The sequence below is a fragment of the Cucurbita pepo genome, chromosome LG13, assembly GCF_002806865.2.
Source record: "Cucurbita pepo subsp. pepo cultivar mu-cu-16 chromosome LG13, ASM280686v2, whole genome shotgun sequence".
NCBI lineage: Eukaryota > Viridiplantae > Streptophyta > Magnoliopsida > Cucurbitales > Cucurbitaceae > Cucurbita > Cucurbita pepo.
The window spans coordinates 3,572,501-3,595,177 of record NC_036650.1 but is presented as its reverse complement, the minus strand read 5'-3'; the positions used below and the strand labels follow the sequence as shown (position 1 = coordinate 3,595,177).

The following is a 22,677-nucleotide window of genomic DNA, read 5'->3' as shown; positions in this document are numbered from 1 at the left end:
GTGAACAACTCAATCTTAACCTATGCTCAAAGCTTCGTGCGTTCCTCATGTTATGCATTATGGTCAAGATTAGAGTATGGTACCCTAACATCAATCAGGGACGATTAAGAAGTTACAAGTAAGTTTTTATACTCATTCTAGTTTTCATATGTTTTTTAGGTAATGACTAGACATTGGTCGCGGATAGGAGTGGATGTAGGGTAGGTGCCATAGAGATAACCCAAAGTCGAATGATATGAACCAAGACATTAATCATATAAGATAAATTTTAAAGATGTAAAGAAATGCCGTTCAAATTATCATAAGATGTTGCAATTAATGTCACCCAATGGACCCATTGTAATTAGAAATAAACTGAATTCATATTAGAATATGAACATTTTGTGTAAATTGGATCTCAAAATGGTTACCCTTTTAGAAATAGGGTATTTCGCCAATTTCTGTTGGAGCTTGATTGGGCCAGGCTATTTACGATCCATAGAAACTGCCCGGCCCATTACTCTCTGATGGATACGGTCCACTTGAAATCCGAACCCGATTACCCGAAACGATCCAGAAAGTTGGAAAGGAGTGACAAGACCGCTACGCTCAGAAACACTGCAATCCGAGTTCGACAGTCCGCTGATTCTGGTTTTAGTTCCTATGCTTTTTCCTGAAACTCCAAGGGTTTGAGCTTTTGGAACTGGAAATGAGAAGATGGATCAACCACAGCGATCGTCATCAGTAACGGCGGTCTCCACTTCCCGCGCTTACCAGTTTCACCCAGCTCGAGCTGCCATTGCCAATCTCTTCGACCTCTACTTGGGAGTAATAGCTCAATTGCCCTTCTCCCCTCTGATTTTAAGTTTCTATCTTCGTTTAACAACGTAACAGCATATCCACTATGTTTATTTGTTTGAATTCTGTGTTTTTGGGCAGAGGAGTAATCGTCTAAAGCCCGAAGATTCAGCTCGAGAACCTCCGTGAGTGTTTTTCTTTGTTTCCTTGTTCCTGTCTTTGTTTTTATATTAGTTTATGTTTGTTCAAATAGCGTGTATATGTTCTTGTTGGCGTCTTCTCTTGGTTAGTTTGCAATCTCTCTTATTATATCACTCTGGCCCTAGTTCCTTCAACCTGCACCTGGTTAATTTTAGAACTCGGCAAATCAAAATTTTCTGTTTGAGCAGGTAATCATTTGTCTTAATAAAATCCCAACTGATGCCATATTCCTCTTTTGATATGGTCTATGGTCTAATTCCCTCTCGGTGTAAATTGTCTCATATTTTTACTTTCTATAGTTATACCTTCCTCATTGCAAATTGGAAAAGTCTTTTGTAAACATGATGGATTATACATCCCTTTTATAAATTTCAATCATCAATGAAATTGTCTCTTATCGGAAAAAAAAAAAAAAAAAAAATTCAAGGTGCATGCAAGCAGGCTAAGTACTTGTGAGTCACAATTTGTTTTTGTTTTTTTTACCATAACATGGCTTACCCATTTTAGGAGTTCACACTGCTTCCGAATATACTAACTATTTTAGGCCGTTTTCAAGACTAACCTGCTCAAACAGGGACTATTAAATGAGCTAGCTACATCTAGTTATTACATCATTAGCCAATTTCCTTTTTTTGTTTCAATTTAATTCAATAAGACTTGGAGATTCTTGTCCAACCTTGCTTGAATAAAATCTTTACTACAGGTTGTACAAATGCTTTTGAAGTAAACTATGGTACAATGCAACAATGTCTAGTTCTGTTTTTCAATGGCCAAGTCTGTACAAAAATATGGTTCAATGCGTTTTTTGATGATGAAAAATGCTTTGCATACTCTATTCATTTTGCATGATTTAATCCCTACTCTATTCATTTTGCATGATTTAATCCCTAATCCATGGACTGGAAACTTAATTATGGCTTTACCTTTCTGTTTTTTGCTCAATGGAAAAATGCTCTACTTCTTAAAAGAAAAAAAAATGCGTTATTGGCATTGAAGTATGATCTTACGTGCATGCTGGGTTGCAGGTTTCTCATCCTCGCTTTCTTCAACTTGTTTTATTCATTTTATTGTGTTTTACTCTCAATTGATGTTGTGCCTTCTCTCATCGAGTTTCTTTAGATGAGTTGTGCTAGGTGATCTTATTTTCATTTTCCAATCTGGTTTTTTATAACGTTCACCGAAGTCCTTGAAAGTTCATTTCTCAATATTTGTCTTGCCATTATTGTTCTATTAAATTGTTTATTGAGATTGAGTGCCATATGCTTTTATGAGAGGATCATTATATTGGTACAAAGTGTTCCAATAAGTCGTGTGATTGCACAAACTGAATCTTTGAGGATATGATGGTGACAGCTCCTATACTTCATGGATAATTTTTTTAATTTATCCTAAATCAAATGACTGATTGAAGCCACATAACTGGGTGCTATTAAGTCCAATATGTAGGTTTTTAAAGTACAAAGTAATTGCGAGACTCTGGACATTTGACTGATACGTTCATACTTTCTTTTTAATAACCTAATTTTTAGGATAGTGAAATGATTTTTTTCCTGATAGTCAATAATTGAAGTATATACATAGAAAAAAAAAAGAAGCTAAATAAATTAGAAGAAACGAAAATAAATGTTGTTTTAATGACTTTTCTGGATCAATTCTTTATGTGGAACTTTTCTAATCTTAATTTCCATTACACGTCCTCAGGAACAAGGCCCAAAAGCGTGTACTAGCTATTAACAGAGAGCTTCCTCCTCGGAACGAGCAGTTCCTTTTAGATTTTGAGCAAATTCAGAATCAATTTGCAGTGAGTTTCGAGACCTAATTCAGAATTTCATATTATGATGCGTTTTACAATTTTATTTTCTTCTATTTCACCCAACAATATTTTAACAGTGTTTAACAAATGGGGCAATCTTTCAGGACTATGATCAGTTGCATGCTGTGACTGAATCAGTTCTTATCTCCCTAGTTGTACAGTGCAGTGGTCATGTACCAAGGGCAGAATTTCTTCTCTTTGCTTTACGGAGTTTATGCAGTATAGGTTACATTAATTGGGACACTTTTTTGCCGTCCCTTCTTTCTTCAATCTCATCTGCAGAAGTTTCCCTGGGCCAGGGAAGTCAAGCTGCGCCTACTACTGTCTCAACTACAAATTTATCGCAGTCTGGGGTGCTTCCATCCTCAAACCCAGTCCCTAACAGTTCTACTTTTCAGTCTTCCAATCCTGCCTCGCCGTTACCATCGGTTCATGGAATCAGTTCACCTGCTCAATCAAGCATCGATCCAACTTCTTGCACAGCATTATCACCAATCAAATCCTCTGATCTTTCTGGGACTGGATTACCATCTGCAGTTAGGGTCAATTCATTTTTGAGAAATAATGCAATAAGCAGTCTACGTCAGCTTTGTTGCAAGATTATCTTAAGTGGTCTTAAATTTGATTTGAAACCAGTGACGCGTGCTGATATTTTTTCCCACATGCTTAATTGGATGGTTAATTGGGACCAACGGCAACAAGGGATTGAGGAATCAGAGAATATGAAATCCTGGAGGCCTGACAAGGCTCTCATTGAATGGCTACATAGCTGTTTGGATGTGGTCTGGCTTTTGGTTGAGGAGAATAAATGTCGTGTGCCTTTCTATGAATTACTACGCAGTGGCTTGCAATTTATAGATAACATTCCTGACGATGAAGCCTTATTTACACTCATCTTGGAGATCCATAGGAGGCGAGATATGATGGCAATGCACATGCAGATGTTGGATCAACACCTTCACTGCCCTACATTTGGGACTCAGCGGATCTTTTCTCAAACAATGCAGAACATATCTGGGGAAGCAGTAGCAAGCTCGCGCCATTCACCAATCACATATCCAAGTGTACTTGGTGAACCTCTGCATGGAGAGGTGAAGAACTTAATCTAGAGCTTAAAGAGGGTTTCTATTCAACGTCAGTAAAAAAGAGAAAAACAAAAAATGTATCTTATCTAGCTATTTGAGAGACTTAGAAATAGAAGAAAATGAGAGGAAAACATGCAATCATATCTCTCCCGTCCAATTGTCAATTTCTACCCCTGTAGGTGAGGTTAAATTTAGAAACAATTTAGGTGTATGTTATAAGTTGCGAAGATATTGTAATTATCTATATGCAGTAAAGTCTGCTACTATTTAGCTTCATTATGGAAAAGTGGAACCAATGAGGGGCATTATGAAGTCTCTTTTTAACAATCACCTAAACTCTGTGGTAAAACATTCATGAATTGTGATTATTCTATACTAAGTTTTCTCCTCTTGAATATACTGTATGCCTTCGTCTCTAAATACTTGTTGCAATTTTCATACAGTTACTGGTACAATGCCCTTTCTAATTTGTTCATTTGATTGCCATTCTGTAAATGCTGTTAAACTGGTCTTGTTTATTTGGTTCAGGATATTGCATCGGCTATTCAGAGAGGAACTCGAGACTGGGAAAGAGCTATGCGTTGTATAAGGCACGCTCTTCGCACAACCCCATCACCTGAATGGTGGAAGCGCGTGCTTCTTGTGGCTCCTGGCTATAGGTCTCCTGCACAAGGACTTAGTCCTGGTGCTGTTTTTACATCTGAGATGATATGTGAGGCAACAATTGATAGAATATTTGAGCTATTGAAGCTGACAAATTCAGGCAACTGCAATTTCTTTGTGATTCGTCTTTTTATTCTGCCACATAGTCATGATATTGCAGAAGGAACTGGAAAACATATGCATAAAAGATCCATGATTCTTAATAAAGTCGAAAGTGTCTTCCCTGTTCATGCATTTCCATTGTAACTATTGAGTTTTTATTAACATGTTGATAACCAACCTCCTGTAACTATTATTTGCAGAGATACATTGCTGGCAAGAGTGGCTCGTCTTCTCAGATATATTCTATTTTCTTATGAAAAGCGGATGTATTGATTTTGCGGACTTTGTGGCTAAGCTGTTTTCTCGTGTAACAGAGGGAGGTCACCATGTCTTAAGGACAAATCATGTCACTTGGCTGTTTGCACAAATCATTCGTGTTGAGCTTGTGATGAGTGCTTTGAATTCAGATGCAAGGAAGGTTGATTTTGAATGACGGATTCATTGCCCTTGATATACTCATGTACTCTTGCATTTTCTCCTAATTGCTTCTATCTAACATGCACTAACTGAAGTGTGCACGTAATTGTTCCCTAATTAGTTTGAGAAGCTTTACTTAATATAACCAGCAGCTGAAAATTTTGGCTTTATGAAATTATCTTATTGTTTGTTAATCCACAAGCATATTGTTAATCTGCATTAACCATGTTGTGGAGTCAAAGCTTACTTCCTCAAAATTGGAAAAGTTATCATTTTAAATGTGTTGCATGAAAATATTAATTATGTATGGAAATTTGATTAATCAATATGTAATACATTCTGGAGGATTTTTTTCGTTGATGCACTAATGTTTCAAATATGTTTCCAGGTGGAGACGACAAGAAAAATATTATCATTTCATAGAGAAGATAAAAGTGCTGATCCAAATAATCCTCAAAGCATCTTGCTTGATTTTATTAGTAGTTGTCAGAACTTGCGTATTTGGTCATTGAACACAGCAACAAGAGAATATTTGAATAATGAGCAGCTACAGAAAGGAAAACAAATTGATGAATGGTGGAGGCAAGCAAGTAAAGGTACATGGTGCATAATGCAAGTAAAGTTGTTGAGTCATGCTACGTATTGTGTTTTTTTTTTTTCGTTCTGTTCTATTTTTTTTAGTCACACATCATAGCACTAAATTACTCTTTTAAGAAGAAAAATTGGAGCAGCTCTTATATATTTTCCATCTAGTTAGAGAGGTACTGATGCTGTATACATTACATATCATAAGAAAAACATTAGTTTGCACCAACACTTCCAACTTTTTAGAGATCTTGCTTTGCCATATTGGGGTATTTTCTCCTTGATTTTTGTATATTATATTCTTATTAAGAAGGCTTGTTTATGTAACAAAATATTTGTATTTTCTGACACGTTTTTGGTATTATCTCCAGGTGATCGTATGATGGATTATATGAACATGGATGACAGATCAATTGGGATGTTTTGGGTTGTCTCATACACCATGGCGCAACCAGCATGTGAAACTGTGATGAATTGGTTATCTTCTGCTGGGGTTCCAGAACTATCATCAGCACAAAATTTACAGACCAATGAGAGGATAATGATAATGCGAGAAGTGAGCCCATTGCCGATGTCTTTGTTATCAGGTTTTTCAATGAACTTGTGCTCGAAGCTGACCTATCAAATGGAAGAATCTTTATTTTCTGGACAGGTATGTATCCTTTTCTTAATCAAAATTTATACTATAGTTTACGTGGTCTATTGGACTGAAAGATACCTATGATCACAACTTTCTAGGTACAACTGTAACCATTATGCAATAAAATCTTACTTGCATGGCATTAGGCAGAATGGCATGTTTGACACATACCTGAAGCATATTCGAGCATGTATTTGACATATGTCCTTTGGAGAGAGATAAGGAGATCTCAATTTTTAAGGAGGATTTGAATAATTCAAATTCAAATATTATAAAGAAAGATTCCCTTTTAAAATCAAATTTTATCCTTTGGGATGTTGAGATTCAGGCATTGTAAGGGATTATTCATAATTCAAATTTGAAAGGATTGGAGGATTTGGATTATGATTCTGGAGTCAGCATGAGCAGACTTGAGGTATAAGATCCTTTTATCCCAGAAGATTCAATCTTAAAAGATTCAATCCCAGAAGATTCATAAAATCTTCATCCTCCTGAAGGCGGCCGAACAATTGGTAAAAGTCTTCCACCTCCTGAAGGCTGCCAAACAATTGATAAAATATTTCTACCTACTGGAGGCTGAACAATACAATCTAATAACCAGCCCTCATGAGACTGACGTTTTTGAATCGTTGATGTTTCAACCATCCCTGTCTTACTTTAAAAATGATGAAATCATAGGGCAATGCAACACCCCCATCTAGCTTTAAAAATTAGAACTAATTTTAAGATTTATTGTAAGTTCATGGACTAAATTCAACATTTGAAAGTAAAGAGTCTAAAATGGAATTAGAGTCAAAATATAGACTCAAATAATACTTTTCTATGTGTGTGTGTGTATATATATAAATATATATATTGTTGGATTTAGATTCGGCCCAAAGACGAAAAGGAAGAGAAAGGAAAGAGGAAGAAAAAGAAAAAGAAAATTGAGAAGTATTTAAGTAACTTCAAATTTAAAATATATATACAAATAATTATAGAAAGAAGAAAGGTAACCAGTGGCGCTGAACAGTTGAACAGTGTTTACCATTCAACCCCGTAGGTTTGGGTTATACTGCTTAAAACCATGCCCCAAGCAATGGGTGGGCTTACCAAGCCAACCCAAGGATCTACTTACAGCTGCCCGGAAGAAAAACGTTCCCGGTCAATACCCCAAACAAGCCCAAAAAGTAGTAGTAGAAAATGGGTTCATGGTCTGTATGGCCTACATAATTCTCTTACTTTTAGGTTAAATATTTGAGTGATTTATTTCGATCCCATGATATAGTATTCTCATTGGGGTACATACAATTTATTGTAAGAAGCTCATGATGCTGTACATATTAAGCGCTGCTGCTTGAGTTTTTATGCATCCTTGTATCTAATGGGGTGAAGTAATGTAATTAGGGGTTCATTATCTTGATGAATATTCAAACTTATCTCTAACGTATATTCCTATTATTTTTCTGTGTAGGCTGTTCCCAGTATTGCATTGGCTGAAACCTATACTAGATTGCTTCTCCTCGCACCACACTCATTGTTTCGTTCACATTTTAACGTAATTTTCTCGATCTATGAAAACCTTGTTACGTTATTCTTTATCTTTCACTTTGAGAATCAGTTAATTCTGCATTTTTTAAAATATGAAACAACTCTTCTCATTGATAGATTTTAAGAGTTCCTGAGATACAAATTCTCTTGTATCCCAAAGGGCGTGAGAAAGAAAAATTGCAGCAAAGACAGCTATTTAGAGAAACCATGAATAAGAACTTTTCATAGACCTCACTAAACAAACCCTTATTAAAACCGAGTCTATTATGTACTTTTNCCAAAGGGCGTGAGAAAGAAAAATTGCAGCAAAGACAGCTATTTAGAGAAACCATGAATAAGAACTTTTCATAGACCTCACTAAACAAACCCTTATTAAAACCGAGTCTATTATGTACTTTTGCTAAGACACCCCTATTAATTGTGTTTTTAACATTAGAAAAAAACCCATCAATTATGAAACTTACCAGACGGAAGAGAAAGCTCTCAAGGATTGTTTTAGGTTGGGTCAAACTGAAAGTGCAAAACCCAGCAGGTCTGAATGATTCGAATAAAGAGAGAACATTCCATCACATTTGGCTTGAAAATGAACAATAATAGAAAAGGTGATCATCACGGAGTCGAATGGATTTTGTGAAATTCTGATTGGTAGATTTGTTGTTGAAAATTAGTTTTGGCTTATGTGATCCATATAGTGGACTTGAAATTGAGAAGAAATATTGCATATCAACCGTTTGTTTTATTGTCAAAAACTAAGATATGCATATTACATTTACATCAATTTTCTCCTTTATGAAATGCTTGTCATCTCCAGTATGTTTTGTCCTATCATGCTGGACTAGATTATGAGTTTTTGCGGTGACAACCTTGTTATTACAATAAATTCTTATAGGTGCTTTTTGAGACAATTTTAGCTCTTCAAGGATCCTATTATTCCATATAACTTCACCAATTTCATGGGCTAAGACTCTAAATTCTTCTTCACCACTGCACTTAGCTACTACATTTTTTTTTTACTACACCATGTAACTAAATTTCCTCCAACAAAAAAATAATAGCTATAAGTGGATCTTCTATCAATGGTACTCCCCCCAATCTACATCAGTGTACACTTCAACTTGATAGTGGTCTTGTTTTTTAAATAATATACCCTTACCTACAATTCCTTTCAAATATCTCAGGATTTACATAGCTTCGAAATGAGTGTGTCCAGGTGAGTGCATAAATTGACTCACCATACTGCAAATGCTATATCTGAACGTCTGTGAGATAAATAGATTAGTCTACCTACAAGTCTTTGGTATCTGTCTTTGTCCTTCACTTCTTCAAACTTTGGAGGCATCGATACTAGTGATTACTTTTTCGGAAGTGTTTGAACCAAGTTTGTGGAGATTGTTTGAGACCATAGAACGATTTCGTTAATCTGCAAATTAGCTATTTCTAAGTACCATTTCAAATCTCCATGGTGCTCCTGAACACCTCTTCTTCTAAATCACTGTGGAGAAAAACATACTTAGCATCTAGTTGATGGAGACCAGTCTAAATTAGCTGAAAGAGACAAGAACCTTGATGGAGTTATTTTTTGCAACGGGAGAGAAAGTTTCATGATAATCAATTCCATAGGTTTGAGTAAAGTCTTGAGCTACTAGTCTGGTCTTGTGTCTTTCAACAGTACTGTCAGTACTACACTTTACTGTATGAACCCATTGGCATCCCATGGGTCTTCCTTCATGACCGCCAATTTTCAATTGGGTCATCTAGGATTTCTTGTATATTCCTTTCAACAAGTAAAGTGTCTATCCTAAATGTGAATGCTTTATGACTATTTGAATTTTTTTTATATGAAATGTAATTTGCAATGATGAGATATTTAGTACAAGTTTTAGTACCTTTCCTAGTAGCAATAGGTGGTAGGTTGTGGGGCCTGATGTTTACTTATGAGTTAAATTTACTCGAGAGTTAAAGGAACTTATGAGTTAAATTTACTCAAGAGTTAAAGGAAACTTAATAGTCCATTAATTTGAGTTAGTGTAACAAATCTCTATTTTCTTATCTAGCTTCTAGGATGGATTCTTATATATTCTCCTATTTAGTTACTAAAATAGATTATCTGTAACTACTTGAAGTCATTAATAGATAAACTCCTAGCCGTTGTGGAGCATCCTATGTTACCGCGTATATTTATCCTTGCGTCTTTTCTCTTTTGTTTTTCACTTTCTTCATCTAGATCGAGTGTATGAGTTGTGCGATCCTAATAACTGGCATCAAAGCTAGGAGAGACTCACAACAATCTATGAAGATGGAAAGTTCAAAGATTAGGATTGAGAGGATTGATGGATCCAATATCAGTTTTTGGAAGATGCAGATTGAAGATTACCCGTATTAGAAAAAATTTCACGAACCTTTGTTCGGGATGAAATCGGATCCCATGACCATGAAGTAGTGGAAGCTCAAGGATCGGTAGGTTCTAGGGTTGATTCAATTGACATTGTCTAGAAACATGGTGTTCAACATTGTTAAGGATAAGACAACATCCGATCTGTTGAAGGCATTGTCGAATATGTACGAATAATTGTCGAACAAAAATGTCAAAGAAATGAACTCGAAGGTTGATTGAAGACTTCACAAGTACATCATGAGTGCTAGATTGGGCAGGGTCGTTGTGAATCAGAATCAAAATGGCTTTAGGGGTTGAAGCGAGACTTCTTGAGTTGGGATAACTCTTACCCATCAATGAAGGAATAACCATGCTCATTTGTGTAAGAGCTTGGGGTTCCAAATTTGGGTCCAAGTAGGGTGTGTTCCGAAGAGCCATTTGCATAAGAGGAATAATGCCAATGGTTACAAGCAAAGAAGCCGAGTCAAGTGAGACTTGCATTAGCCAAGTGCCCGATTAAGCACAATGCAAGCCCATATGGGTGGATGATGCTGTTGCAGTTGAGGCAGTTGAGAATATGTCGATTTGAGATGCTATGAAGAATCCAACTTGTTTGAGTTGTGGTGGGCAACAATTATCAGAGAAATCTTGTTGGAGGAGTAGTAGCTGAGGATTGATAATGCTCGGTTGAAGGACGAGTTGGACCGAATTTGTACATTTGCTGGGATGTTTCTTTGGCAGGCCAATTTTGTCACTAGCGAACTCCATTTAACCTTCATTGCCAAGCTCGAGTTTGGAACTAAGACTTGGGAGTAATTGATTTGGTAGTAATGGATTTGGTAGTTTAACCATGGCGACGTCAATGCCTATTGGACCAAATTTTGGAAGTGTGTTGTCGGCTAATATGGTTGTCGTTCAGCCACCTGCGAGGCCAACACTGGGGATGGGACTTGATCGTTCAGTTCAGTAATCTATGCGACTGAAGCTTGCTTTGGCAGCCATGGATGAATTAGTCAGAAGGGCATAGACTGATGAGCCACTTTGGATTGGGAGCTTGGAAGGTGGAAGAGAAATACTGAACCAGGAAGAGTACATAGGGCATTCACTCCTTGCATTGGCGTGTAATTGAGCGGTTTTGTCACTAAGGTGTGAAGAGAACCTGGCACGGTGATCATCAATAGCTTGGCTCTTGTCAAGACATTGATGGTCTCGAATCTATTTCTTGAACCACAACCACCAATGTAATCTCCAGTGGCATGGGAGGAACGAAGAATGGTGCACTTCAACTGATGCATGCAGAGCTTCACAGTTTCTCCATCGACGGATGATGGTGCTCATTGTGTGGTTGAAGCTCCCAATGAAGGGCTTCAATATACTTGGTCGAGTTGTGGGCCAACGACAGATGTAGATCTTGGTGTTTGTATAAGTGCTCTTGGTGTTGCTATTGCTCGTGTTCCTACATGGACCCTTCAAAGATGAATGCTTATGAATGGAACCCTCTACGACATCTCCATCTACTTGTGGGGGCATTGCATTATTCGTTGCTGCAATGAAGGGAGGGAACATTACTCTGAGCCCATAACTTGTGAGGAAGTGCTTTGAGAGGAGTGAACACAAGAGTGGCAAGCGATGCCCGTGGAAGTGCTTTGAGAGGAGTGAGAACAAAAGTGGCAAGTGAAGCTCGTAGAAGTGCTTCAAGTGGAGTGAGCATGAGAGAAGCAATCAATGCCCATGGAAATGTTCCAAGAAATGTGAGCATTAGAGAGTCGCGACAGCCATGGAAGTGCTCCAAGAAGTGAGCATACGTGTATTTCTTGAGTCATCGCCTCGTGCCTAAGGTGGGTGTTTCACTTGAGTTTTCAAGACCAGCATCCACTAGAGAATAGAGCATCATGGGGACATGAGCAACATGAAAATTGAAGCTTCAGCACAATTAGAGAAGTACTAGTGCAACATCTACCACATGAAGGTGGCTAAGTAAATAGTTGACTAAAGGGTAGTGCCAAAAAGTGAAAGGACTATGTTAAAAGCTTATGAACTTTGCTTCAGTAAGGGATGTGACCACGACGAAGAAATGTTGTAGTTGAGCTGGATAGCCCCACCCTAAGGGGTGTACTAATTTGTGCAACTCAGAGAATATTTGTGTTGAGGCCAAGAATAGTTTTCATATTCATAGTCATCAGTACAATGCCGAGATTAAGTGGGAGAGAATGTCATAATCCACGATGCGATTGTGCCCCCAAGAAAGTCATCGAGGATGATGACTAATTTAAGTGGGAGAGAGTGTCACAACCATGCTATGAAGATGGTAAGTTGTGACCCCCACATGCAGATAGCAGGATGCTGCCTTTATGACCAAGCAAGGGTTGAGACAAGACACGTGTCATACAGTTGGTAAAGAACCTGATCTATCATACAAGGATAAAACACATCCGAAGACAATCCCAGGCTTTGAGAAGATAGAGGGTGCATCCATCAGACACGTTGATAAAATGTGTTGATGTTGGAAAATTGAGGTTATGCAAAACCTTAGTTGGTCTTTTGTAGCTTCTACAACTGTTCTAGTGCTGAAACTATTAATAATGAGGAAAATATTTTGAGAATGAATTTTAGATGGACTGGATTAGTCACCAAGATTAACTTATGAGTTAAGGAAACTTAATAGTGAAGTAGTTTGAGTAAGTGTAATACAACTATATTTTTCTATGTAGTTTCTAAGCTGGATTCTTATATATTCTCCCATATAGTTTCTAAGATGGATTCTTGTGTACTTGAAGTCATCAATATATAAACCTTATAAATATAAACTCTTATCAATAGGAGTTCCTTTTACTTGTTACTATTTTACTTCCCTTCTTTTACTTGTTACTATTATACTTCCCTTTCTTTTCTGTTTAAAAGGGGAAAAACCCACACTGTGCCTAATAAGATTCAAGGCTCTATAGCACACTCTTTATGGTTAAGTAGAAATCAGTAGAAAGGTTTGTTAAAAAAGAAAGAAATATTCTTATTCAGGTTTGCATTTAAATCTTTACAAATGTCTATCAAATGAATGAAGTTCCCAATTTATGAGCTGTCTGATTTCTAGTACTTCCTTATTTTTGACATTTTGTGTTACACCTCTTGCTCAGAATTTAAAATCTCACCCGTTTATACTTAAATTAGCTTTCTTTCTTCTACTCCCACAAAGTTCAGATCTTACTTTCAGTATGTTTTTACTCACAATTAAATCACTCTTTACTGCAGCATTTAGCACAAAAAAACCCATCCCTATTGAGCAAACCAGGAGTTACGCTTCTAGTGCTTGAAATTCTGAACTATCGGTTGCTTCCTCTCTACAGGTATAGTTTCTCACCCCCACACCAAAAAAAAAAAGGTTAGGGTTCTAAATAATAATATACAAGTTTTTTTATATCTTATTTGCAACGTGATATATACAACGAGAAAGGGTGATATGTCCGTATATCACATTTTACTCGGAATTACATTGGTAGAGCTTTAAATGTGAGGATATATATACAAGATTTTTGATATCTTTTATGCAACGTGATAATGTTACATTTTTTCTGAACTCATATTCCTTTTCTCTTTTAGGTACGAAGGCAAAAGCAAGGCTTTGATGTATGATGTTACAAAAATAATTTCTGCACTTAAAGGGAAGCGTGGAGACCATCGAGTATTTAGATTGGCTGAAAACTTGTGCATGAATCTTATTTTTTCATTAAGAGATTTTTTCTTTGTGAAAAGGGAAGGGAAGGTGGGTGAGCAAAATGATCTCAAAGAAGAATTATAAGTTATGTTATGTGTTTCATTCCATTGTTTCGCTGAAATCGAACTCTTTCTGTTTTGGAAGGGTCCAACTGAATTTACAGAGACACTAAATCGATTAGCTGTGGTCACTCTTGCTATCCTCATTAAGACACGAGGAATAGCTGATGCTGATCACTTGCTTTATCTTCAAACAATGCTAGAGCAGACAATGGCCACCAGCCAACATACTTGGTCAGAAAAAACTCTGCGATACTTCCCACCTGTTCTTCGTGAAGCGTTGATTGGAAGAATAGATAAAAGAGGTGTAGCTATTCAAGCATGGCAACAGGTTTTTTATCTTNCCCCCCCCCCCCCCCCCACCCTAAAATTGACATCAAATCCCTGTATATGGGTGATTTTGAAGGAATGACAAGTCTTTTGAAACTCTTAAAATTACCCGTTATGTAGTTGACGTTTAATAGGTCAATCATTTAAATGTCTTCTACAATCAGAGGATATAGATGCAGCAAAAATTGACGTATCTAGAATGCTTCGAAGGTTTATTAAATGGTTGGGTTGTGTAGTAATATGCTAGTTTATGTAACCCTCTCCTAAGACGAACAATAAATAATAGTGAGTTGATATCTTTTAACCATCATTTACAGGCAGAAACTACTGTGATCAACCAATGCAACCAACTTCTGTCCCCATCAGCTGATCCGACATATGTGATAACCTACATCAGTCATAGTTTCCCGCAGCATAAACAATATCTATGTGCTGGTGCATGGATACTCATGCAAGGGCACCCTGAAAATATTAACTGCACAACCTTGGTATGAATTTCCTTCCCATTCTCTTTATATACATCAGTACCGTTGTCTATTTAGATTTTAATTTTTCGACATTGCATCCATGTTATGACTTTTTATATCTATCAATTTAGGCACGGGTATTGAGAGAGTTCTCACCGGAAGAAGTAACAGCTAACATTTACACAATGGTAGATGTGCTGCTTCATCACATTCAGATTGAGCCTCAGCATGGACATTCCACACAGGTATATAGATACTGGCGTAGCATATATGCACTTTCTATAAATTGGATGAAGGACTACCTCCTAACTCTTCAATATTTAGGGGTAGGAACTTCTGAGACACTAATCTCATTAATAGATAGCCTCTGGAACATACACCAATGACCTTAAAAGCTATGAGGTTCACAATTGGTAGCTTTCAGTCATTAGGCGGCCAACCCATGGTCTTTGCACAATAATACTTTAGGTTTGGCAGCTTGCGAGGATTGTCAGTGGTTGGCTAATTAAGTAGAAATTTTATTAATCTGAAATATACATTCAGTTTTATTTAACCGATGACGGAAACTGGGAGGAAGAAAAAAAGCTATTTATGTCTTACAAAGGCCTCCTCATTTCCCTTTCAGGATATTTTGCTTAAAGTTTGTGCCAATCTTTCATTTTTCGTATGGACTCAAGAATTACTTCCTCTTGATATTCTTCTCCTAGCTTTCATTGACCGTGATGACGATCCCAATGCTCTACGCATAGTGGTATGTCCTTCAAACTCCTCTTTTTTTCCTTCTACTTTTGACTACAGATAATGATGTGCTACTATATTTGGGGGATATCGTTCTGTATATTTGTCTGACACATTCAAAGCTCTATATTTAAATTTAAGCCGGTTATTCTTTCAAACAAATCAAGCTCTATTATCTACAAACTACAGATGTGCTATATGGATATGTTTCACCCTAAACTTAACCTGCAATGATATTTAAAATTCATTGCCCAGGTAGGGATTAGAACCAAATTGACGACATCACTTTTATAATTATTGGTCTATATTTGTTGTACATTGGTGACTTCACTGTAAATCTCGAGCTCAAATTTCTGATTGCTCGTTTTTCCTAGTACATTTTGTGCAAAATGACTTATTCAAAAAAATTGATCATTGTATATCACGATTGGAAGAAACAAGTTCTTCGAGGTTCTTCATTAAATAACATACCTTCATGCATGGCCCAAAGAACTGCAATTTGATTAGCTAATAGTCTTCCTACATGTGAGGCATTGCAGATTAGTTTACTTGATAGGCAAGAGCTTCAACAACGAGTCAAACTATATTGTATCAACCGAGTTTCACCTGAGCATTGGCTTCACTCTGCAGTGTTCAAAAGAAATGATTTACAAAAGGCTCTTGGGAATCATCTTTCATGGAAGGACAGGTGACCAAACTAGGACTTGCATAGTTGACTTTTTATTTTTAGAGATCGTAATCAATATCTGATCCATAACATACACTGTGATGATATCATAAACAAATTAGTTAGTTTCTTTTCTTTTTTGTTTTTTCGCACTAAAAGAGTACGATAGCCTTTTCCTGTTGATGAATGGATTGAGCATTTGAAGGCTGGTTACTTTTTCTCTTTTCTCCTTTTTGTTTTCCTTTACCTTTCATAGTGTTGGTTGTAGGAATTCTTTAGCTTGCTTCATTTTTNTTTTAGAGATCGTAATCAATATCTGATCCATAACATACACTGTAATGATATCATAAACAAATTAGTTAGTTTTTTTTTTTAATTTTTTGTTTTTTCGCACTAAAAGAGTACGATTGCCTTTTCCTGTTGATGAATGGATTGAGCATTTGAAGGCTGGTTACTTTTTCTCTTTTCTCCTTTTTGTTTTCCTTTACCTTTCATAGTGTTGGTTGTAGGAATTCTTTAGCTTGCTTCATTTTTCTCGGTGAAGGATATAACAGTAGAATTCTAGGTAGAAAAAAATATTATATCATCAACCAATAATGAAAAAATATTACAAATATAAATAATTAAAGTCTACATAATACACAGCAATATTACAAAAGATATAAAGGAAATCCAACAAAAACTTCTACTTCATTCCATTCGTTGGCTGAATTCAAAATTCATGATTGATGGTTGTAGTTCAGTGAAGCTGGAAGTCTTGTATGTGGTCCCTCGCCCTTTCGGTTTTAGAATTCCTGGTTGAATATGGCAGATTGTTGTAAAACTATTGAGGATTCTTTGTCTCAAGATACTTCTCAAGGATGGGCTGGTTATGTTATTCCTTACAAACTTAGGAATCTGAAATTTCTTATTAAAGAATGGTTTTCTGATCAGGAAGCTACAAGGAAAAGAAAGGAGAAGAGTCTTATTTCAGAATTGAATGGTTTGCAAATTTGAAATGTCTCCTTTGTCTACTCAAGATATTGGCCTTCGATTTTTCGACAAAGGAGAATTAATGAATATTTACTTGTCAAAAGAATGCAACTTGATAAAAATTTAATTTTCTTGCTTTCAGCTACCATGGTGGCTGTTCGAGATTTCTCTGAAGTTGGGATTTGGTTTGATTGATCTTTTTTTATTTCACGGCCGTTTTCATTTGCTCTGTTTTCTATTTCTATCTTTTTTTCACTCCCCTGGGAGTTTGTCTCATTGAACATTTTCTTTTTATCATATCAATGAGAATTTTCTTGTTATAGAAAAAAAAAACTAGCTTTCATTGAGAACAATTGAAGAATACGTAAGTGCAAGGGTAAACAATGGAAAAGAAAAAAGTGAAAGGCAATAAAGAAGGGTCTAGAAAAGACCAACGAGTATTTTGGCGTTGGAGGATCCAATTAATCAAAATGCTATTGAGAATGTTACTCATGAAGAAGATGCATATCTAGAGGGTTATTTTGCAAATAACTTCACCATTTTGTGGAAATAACCTCAAGATTTCAAACAATATTGGTATCTTTCAAACAATATTAGTGATCTTGGGTGTTGGAGTCCTTGGGATTAGTGCTGAGCTATAGTTGGTCCGCTTGGATTGTGTCACAAGAAAGTTGTCCTTCTGTTGTTTGCAGCAGTTCTTATCTTTAGCTAATATGGACAAGTTCATTGGTTCAGTTGCTTTATCAGTTGGTTTTGATATCGTTAGTGGAGGTTGCATAGGAGGAATTTGATGATTTGGCTTCGAGGGCATGGTTAGATGTGCTGCAATGTCTCTTTGTTTTCTTAAGATCCTTTTGAAGTTATTGTCTTAGAAGTTAAGATGCTTCTTTCATATGGGAGCTGCCTTATTCCAAATGGGATTCCAAGGGAACTCCCCTTTATTCCAAATGGGAAGTCTCCCGTGATCCAGATCATCAGTTATGGTATCTTGAGTACTTGTTAGAAGTCCTTTTTTTTTCTTTTAAATCCTTGTTTCTTCGTGTATTTTTTTCCTCTAGTTCATTGATCACACCAATCATGCTCATCCTTGTTGGAACTCAAAATCCGTAAGAAAATATTGTTCTTTTGTGTTGTTAGTCTTCTTAGGAAGGCAAAGGGTCAACTGCCAAATTTATGTAGAAACACTCTTCTTAGGTTCTAGGATCGGACTAGTATATCCTTCACAGGTGTGATGCTGAGGATTTGAATAGTTTTTTGTGGTTATTAGTTATTATTAAATTACCGTGGAACTCAAAATCTTAAGCTCATGGGTTACAATGGACTTAATTACATCACTACTTTAACATTTCCTTCACTTGTGGGCTTGAAAATTTGTTCAATACCCAAAAGGGTAAGTCAATATTAATTTTGGGGGAAATGACGTTAAAAAAGCATTCAAACATTGTGAGTTATAGTAAATTTAATTATATCACACTAGTATTTGATGGTGTTTTTTGGCCAGAGTTTTAATTTAGCCTTTGAGCAGAGGTCAAGCATCCAGGAGGCGTTAGAAGAGGTTGTTATGGAATCCATGTGGGAGGGGTCGGGTTCTATGGCAGGCAGGTCGGATGCTTGGCAATTTTGTGGTTTAGTTGGCTAGAAATAGGAGCATTCCTCAGATGAGATAGTTCNTTGTTATGGAATCCATGTGGGAGGGGTCGGGTTCTATGGCAGGCAGGTCGGATGCTTGGCAATTTTGTGGTTTAGTTGGCTAGAAATAGGAGCATTCCTCAGATGAGATAGTTCTTGGTAGGATGGAATGTGACATTTTTCCAATACTTTTCTTTCAGCTCTCAATTCTGTTTTTTTAATTGTCTTGTAGAGTGTCCTGTTTTGTTCGTGCTCTTTCCTTGTATTTTGTTCTTTCTTCTTCATGATGATGGTTTTCTTGATTTATTCACTTCGTTGACATAGGGTTAATGGTCCACTTTTTGTTGCAATTTTGCTTAGCGTGCGGCTCACTACGTTCATAAAGTCCTTTTGAATTTAGCTTCAACGCTTCATATGTTCGCTTACATTGTTTTATATCTATCAGAAGAATTCTCCACCTATTCTTCTGGGAGCACTATAAGGATTTTAATTAGAAAAGCTGTCTTGATGTCACAGGTATCCTGTATTTTTTGACGATATTGCAGCTCGATTACTTCCAGTAATTCCATTGATAGTTTATAGGCTCATTGAAAATGATGCTGTAGATCAAGCTGACAGAGTATTGGCCATGTACTCTCCTTTTTTGGCCTACCACCCTCTTAGATTTACATTTGTTCGTGATATACTCGCATACTTCTATGGTCATCTACCTAACAAGCTCATTGTTCGAATTTTGTATGTACTTGATATCAGCAAGGTAACATTCTGTCTGTTCCTTTTTCACTGGTGATGTACATATATGAATATATGTTTGTTTATATGTTATTCCTGTTACTTACAGACACCAAATTTGTTTCAGATTCCATTTTCTGAGTCTTTCCCACATTACATTAGTTCCCCTGGTCCTGTCATGTGCCCGCCAATGGATTACTTTGCTACCCTCTTGTTGGGGATAGTCAATAATGTTATACCTTCCTTACAGACATCAAAACCTGGAACGGCAAGTGATACTTCAAGTAATTCAATGCGTCCATCGCATAACAAAGCCCCTGGGACAACGCCACCGGGGGCAACAAGTGCTTCCGAGAGCCAAAAAGCATTTTATCAAATTCAGGACCCTGGCACATATACTCAGCTTGTTCTTGAAACAGCAGTCATAGAATTACTTTCTCTCCCTGTCTCAGCTGGTCAGATTGTGTCCTCGCTGGTTCAAATTGTTGTCAACATACAACCTACTCTGATTCAATCGAGCAACAATTTTCATGGAGCTCCGAGCAGTATGGGACAGGGATCAGCGTTACCGACGTCTCCTTCTGGAGGAAGCACAGACTCCTTAAATGCTGGAAGATCAAATACCTCAGCATCTGGAATAAATACTCCTAATTTTGTTTCACGAAGTGGGTATACATGCCAACAACTTTCTAGCCTTATGATCCAGGCATGTGGTCTTCTACTAGCGCAGCTTCCTCAAGAATTTCATGTACAGTTGTATCTAGAGGCATCACGCATTATAAAAGAAACTTGGTGGCTGTCTGATGCAACAAGATCCTTAGGCGAGCTAAACTCTGCTGTTGGTTACTCGTTGATGGATCCAACATGGGCAGCACAAGACAATACCTCAACGGCTATTGGTATGCTATATGTTATTTACTAATTAATCTTATTCCATTTGACAACATAAACCTTCCTTTCTGCTCACAAATTGATGCCATATTTTAGGTAACACGGTTGCACTGCTTCACTCTTTATTTAGTAACCTCCCACAGGAATGGTTAGAAGGGGCACATGTGATTATCAAACATCTCAGACCCGTCACATCAGTAGCGATGCTGAGAATAGTTTTCCGTATTATGGGTCCACTGCTCCCCAAACTTGCCAATGCTCATAGCCTTTTCTGTAAGGTATGTTGAGGAACATTAGTTATCAAAAATGAAATTTACGTTTCAGTCTAGCATAAAGTTATTTCTGAGATACTTTATTGAATTTTCTTTATACACGCTGAAAAGAATAGATTCTATATGATTTTAAGCCTTCAAAGTGTTAAGTCTTTATTAGATGAAATTTAAGAGACTTAAGTCTCAAATATAAGCTATTTATAGGCTGCCATAATCTTTCAAGTACTGTACATAATCCGNTTACTAATTAATCTTATTCCATTTGACAACATAAACCTTCCTTTCTGCTCACAAATTGATGCCATATTTTAGGTAACACGGTTGCACTGCTTCACTCTTTATTTAGTAACCTCCCACAGGAATGGTTAGAAGGGGCACATGTGATTATCAAACATCTCAGACCCGTCACATCAGTAGCGATGCTGAGAATAGTTTTCCGTATTATGGGTCCACTGCTCCCCAAACTTGCCAATGCTCATAGCCTTTTCTGTAAGGTATGTTGAGGAACATTAGTTATCAAAAATGAAATTTACGTTTCAGTCTAGCATAAAGTTATTTCTGAGATACTTTATTGAATTTTCTTTATACACGCTGAAAAGAATAGATTCTATATGATTTTAAGCCTTCAAAGTGTTAAGTCTTTATTAGATGAAATTTAAGAGACTTGAGTCTCAAATATAAGCTATTTATAGGCTGCCATAATCTTTCAAGTACTGTACATAATCCAATATGCCCTTAGGCACGACCATACATAGAAATCACACTTGGGAAGGAGGGACAATTAGCTAGAGCAACAGGTTCGGTAGCGAAACTGATTGCAAAAGAGGGGAAATCGGCTGTTAGCTCTTCTGTTTCTGTTCTCTTTCATTTTAGCCTAGGCTGTTTCTGTTAATTAGTTCTACTTGGTTTGATAGTTGTTAAATTCTTAGCTAGTTAGAATGTTGTTTAAGGTTGTTAGCTGCTTTTGTCCACTAGTATAAATACATGGTCGATTGTTCTTCAGACTCTCTCCTCACTCTTGAGCGTATTGGTGGATGTATTTGGGAAGAACACACAAACATCAATACCAGTGGAAGCCGCAGAAATATCAGACCTCATTGACTTTCTGTAAGTGACAACGAAAAGAATTTACTCAAATGTTTTGTTCTATATGCTCTAAGATACTCTTACACATATGGTCATTTTTCATCAGGCACCATGTTGTCCATTATGAGGGGCAGGGAGGGCCTGTTGTAGCTAATAGCAAGCCTCGACAAGAAGTTTTGGGCATTATAGGAAGAGCTTTGGAAAATCTGCGTCCAGATGTGCAACACCTCCTTTCCCACTTGAAGCCTGACACTAGTTCTTCTATCTATGCTGCAACGCATCCAAAGCTGGTTCAAAACCCAGCTTGACCAGAAGCCTAAACTGGAGTTTTCTTGTTTCTTTTTTCTTTTTTCTCAATAATTAAAGTGTTGGTTTGGTTGATTATAATGTATTCATTAGTTGGTCTGTATCTGATATGGTTAGTGCGAGTGGCCTTCTGCCAAAGCTTGTTAGTAGTTGTAAATTAAGAGGTTATTTTACCGACCGAGTTTAGGGTATAAATAGATTGAGATTGAATTAGTACTGGAATTAGTGGAAATAACATACATTTATGGAAGTTTTCATGGCATTAGAGCCTTGATTACAAATCGCAACGATCTTGTAAGTACATCACTTTTTGGTTTGATTGATGAACTAATCATCCTTTTCATAAAGTTTTACCTGCTGCAGAAGAAGCTAACAGAAGTTGTCAAGTCTATTCAAAACTGGGTTGATGGATTGTGCAAGGCCAGGTACTTGTGATTTACTCAACTCCCTCAGAAGCTACTCTCGCATATGTTGTTGGAGTAATGAAGAACATTTTTAGGCTCAAGGCAATTACTAAAACCACTCTCAGATGTATCATTAACAGTGAGGTTTGGTTCCATGGAATTTGGAATCTCAATGCACCCAGATTTTGATTCACCATTGATTTTATGTAGCTTGCTTTTATCGTTTAC

The 22,677-nt window shown here is 36.8% G+C and overlaps 1 protein-coding gene across 2 annotated transcripts; it reads left to right on the top strand.

The window, feature by feature from the left end:
• The first annotated feature begins 589 nt into the window (after nt 1-589).
• Nucleotides 590-22,640, top strand: LOC111809347 (mediator of RNA polymerase II transcription subunit 23). Of its 2 annotated transcripts, XR_002817202.1 has the most exons (22): nt 590-807; nt 919-962; nt 2,680-2,779; nt 2,896-3,882; nt 4,405-4,639; nt 4,842-5,059; nt 5,447-5,654; nt 6,015-6,295; nt 7,737-7,820; nt 13,434-13,528; nt 13,782-13,944; nt 14,041-14,286; nt 14,603-14,773; nt 14,884-14,997; nt 15,378-15,503; nt 16,030-16,178; nt 19,275-19,515; nt 19,618-20,389; nt 20,478-20,659; nt 21,657-21,760; nt 21,846-22,339; nt 22,409-22,640. XR_002817202.1 is itself a non-coding variant. In XM_023695791.1 (21 exons), the coding sequence occupies exons 1-21, from the start codon at nt 697-699 to the stop codon at nt 22,045-22,047; spliced, it is 4,833 nt and encodes a 1,610-aa protein (XP_023551559.1). In that variant the 5' UTR covers nt 590-696; the 3' UTR covers nt 22,048-22,640. The 2 variants fall into 2 exon arrangements, 1 of the variants encoding a protein (XP_023551559.1); XM_023695791.1 differs by having other exon boundaries at nt 21,846-22,640.
• The last annotated feature ends 37 nt before the right edge of the window (nt 22,641-22,677 follow it).

Excerpts from the sequence above, each read along its gene's own strand:
- LOC111809347 (XM_023695791.1), top strand. The coding sequence starts at position 697 with ATGGATCAACCACAGCGATCGTCATCAGTAACGGCGGTCTCCACTTCC. Across the intron at positions 6,296-7,736 it reads AATCTTTATTTTCTGGACAG|GCTGTTCCCAGTATTGCATT; the intron begins GTATGTATCCTT and ends TTTTCTGTGTAG. Across the intron at positions 14,774-14,883 it reads ATATTAACTGCACAACCTTG|GCACGGGTATTGAGAGAGTT; the intron begins GTATGAATTTCC and ends CTATCAATTTAG.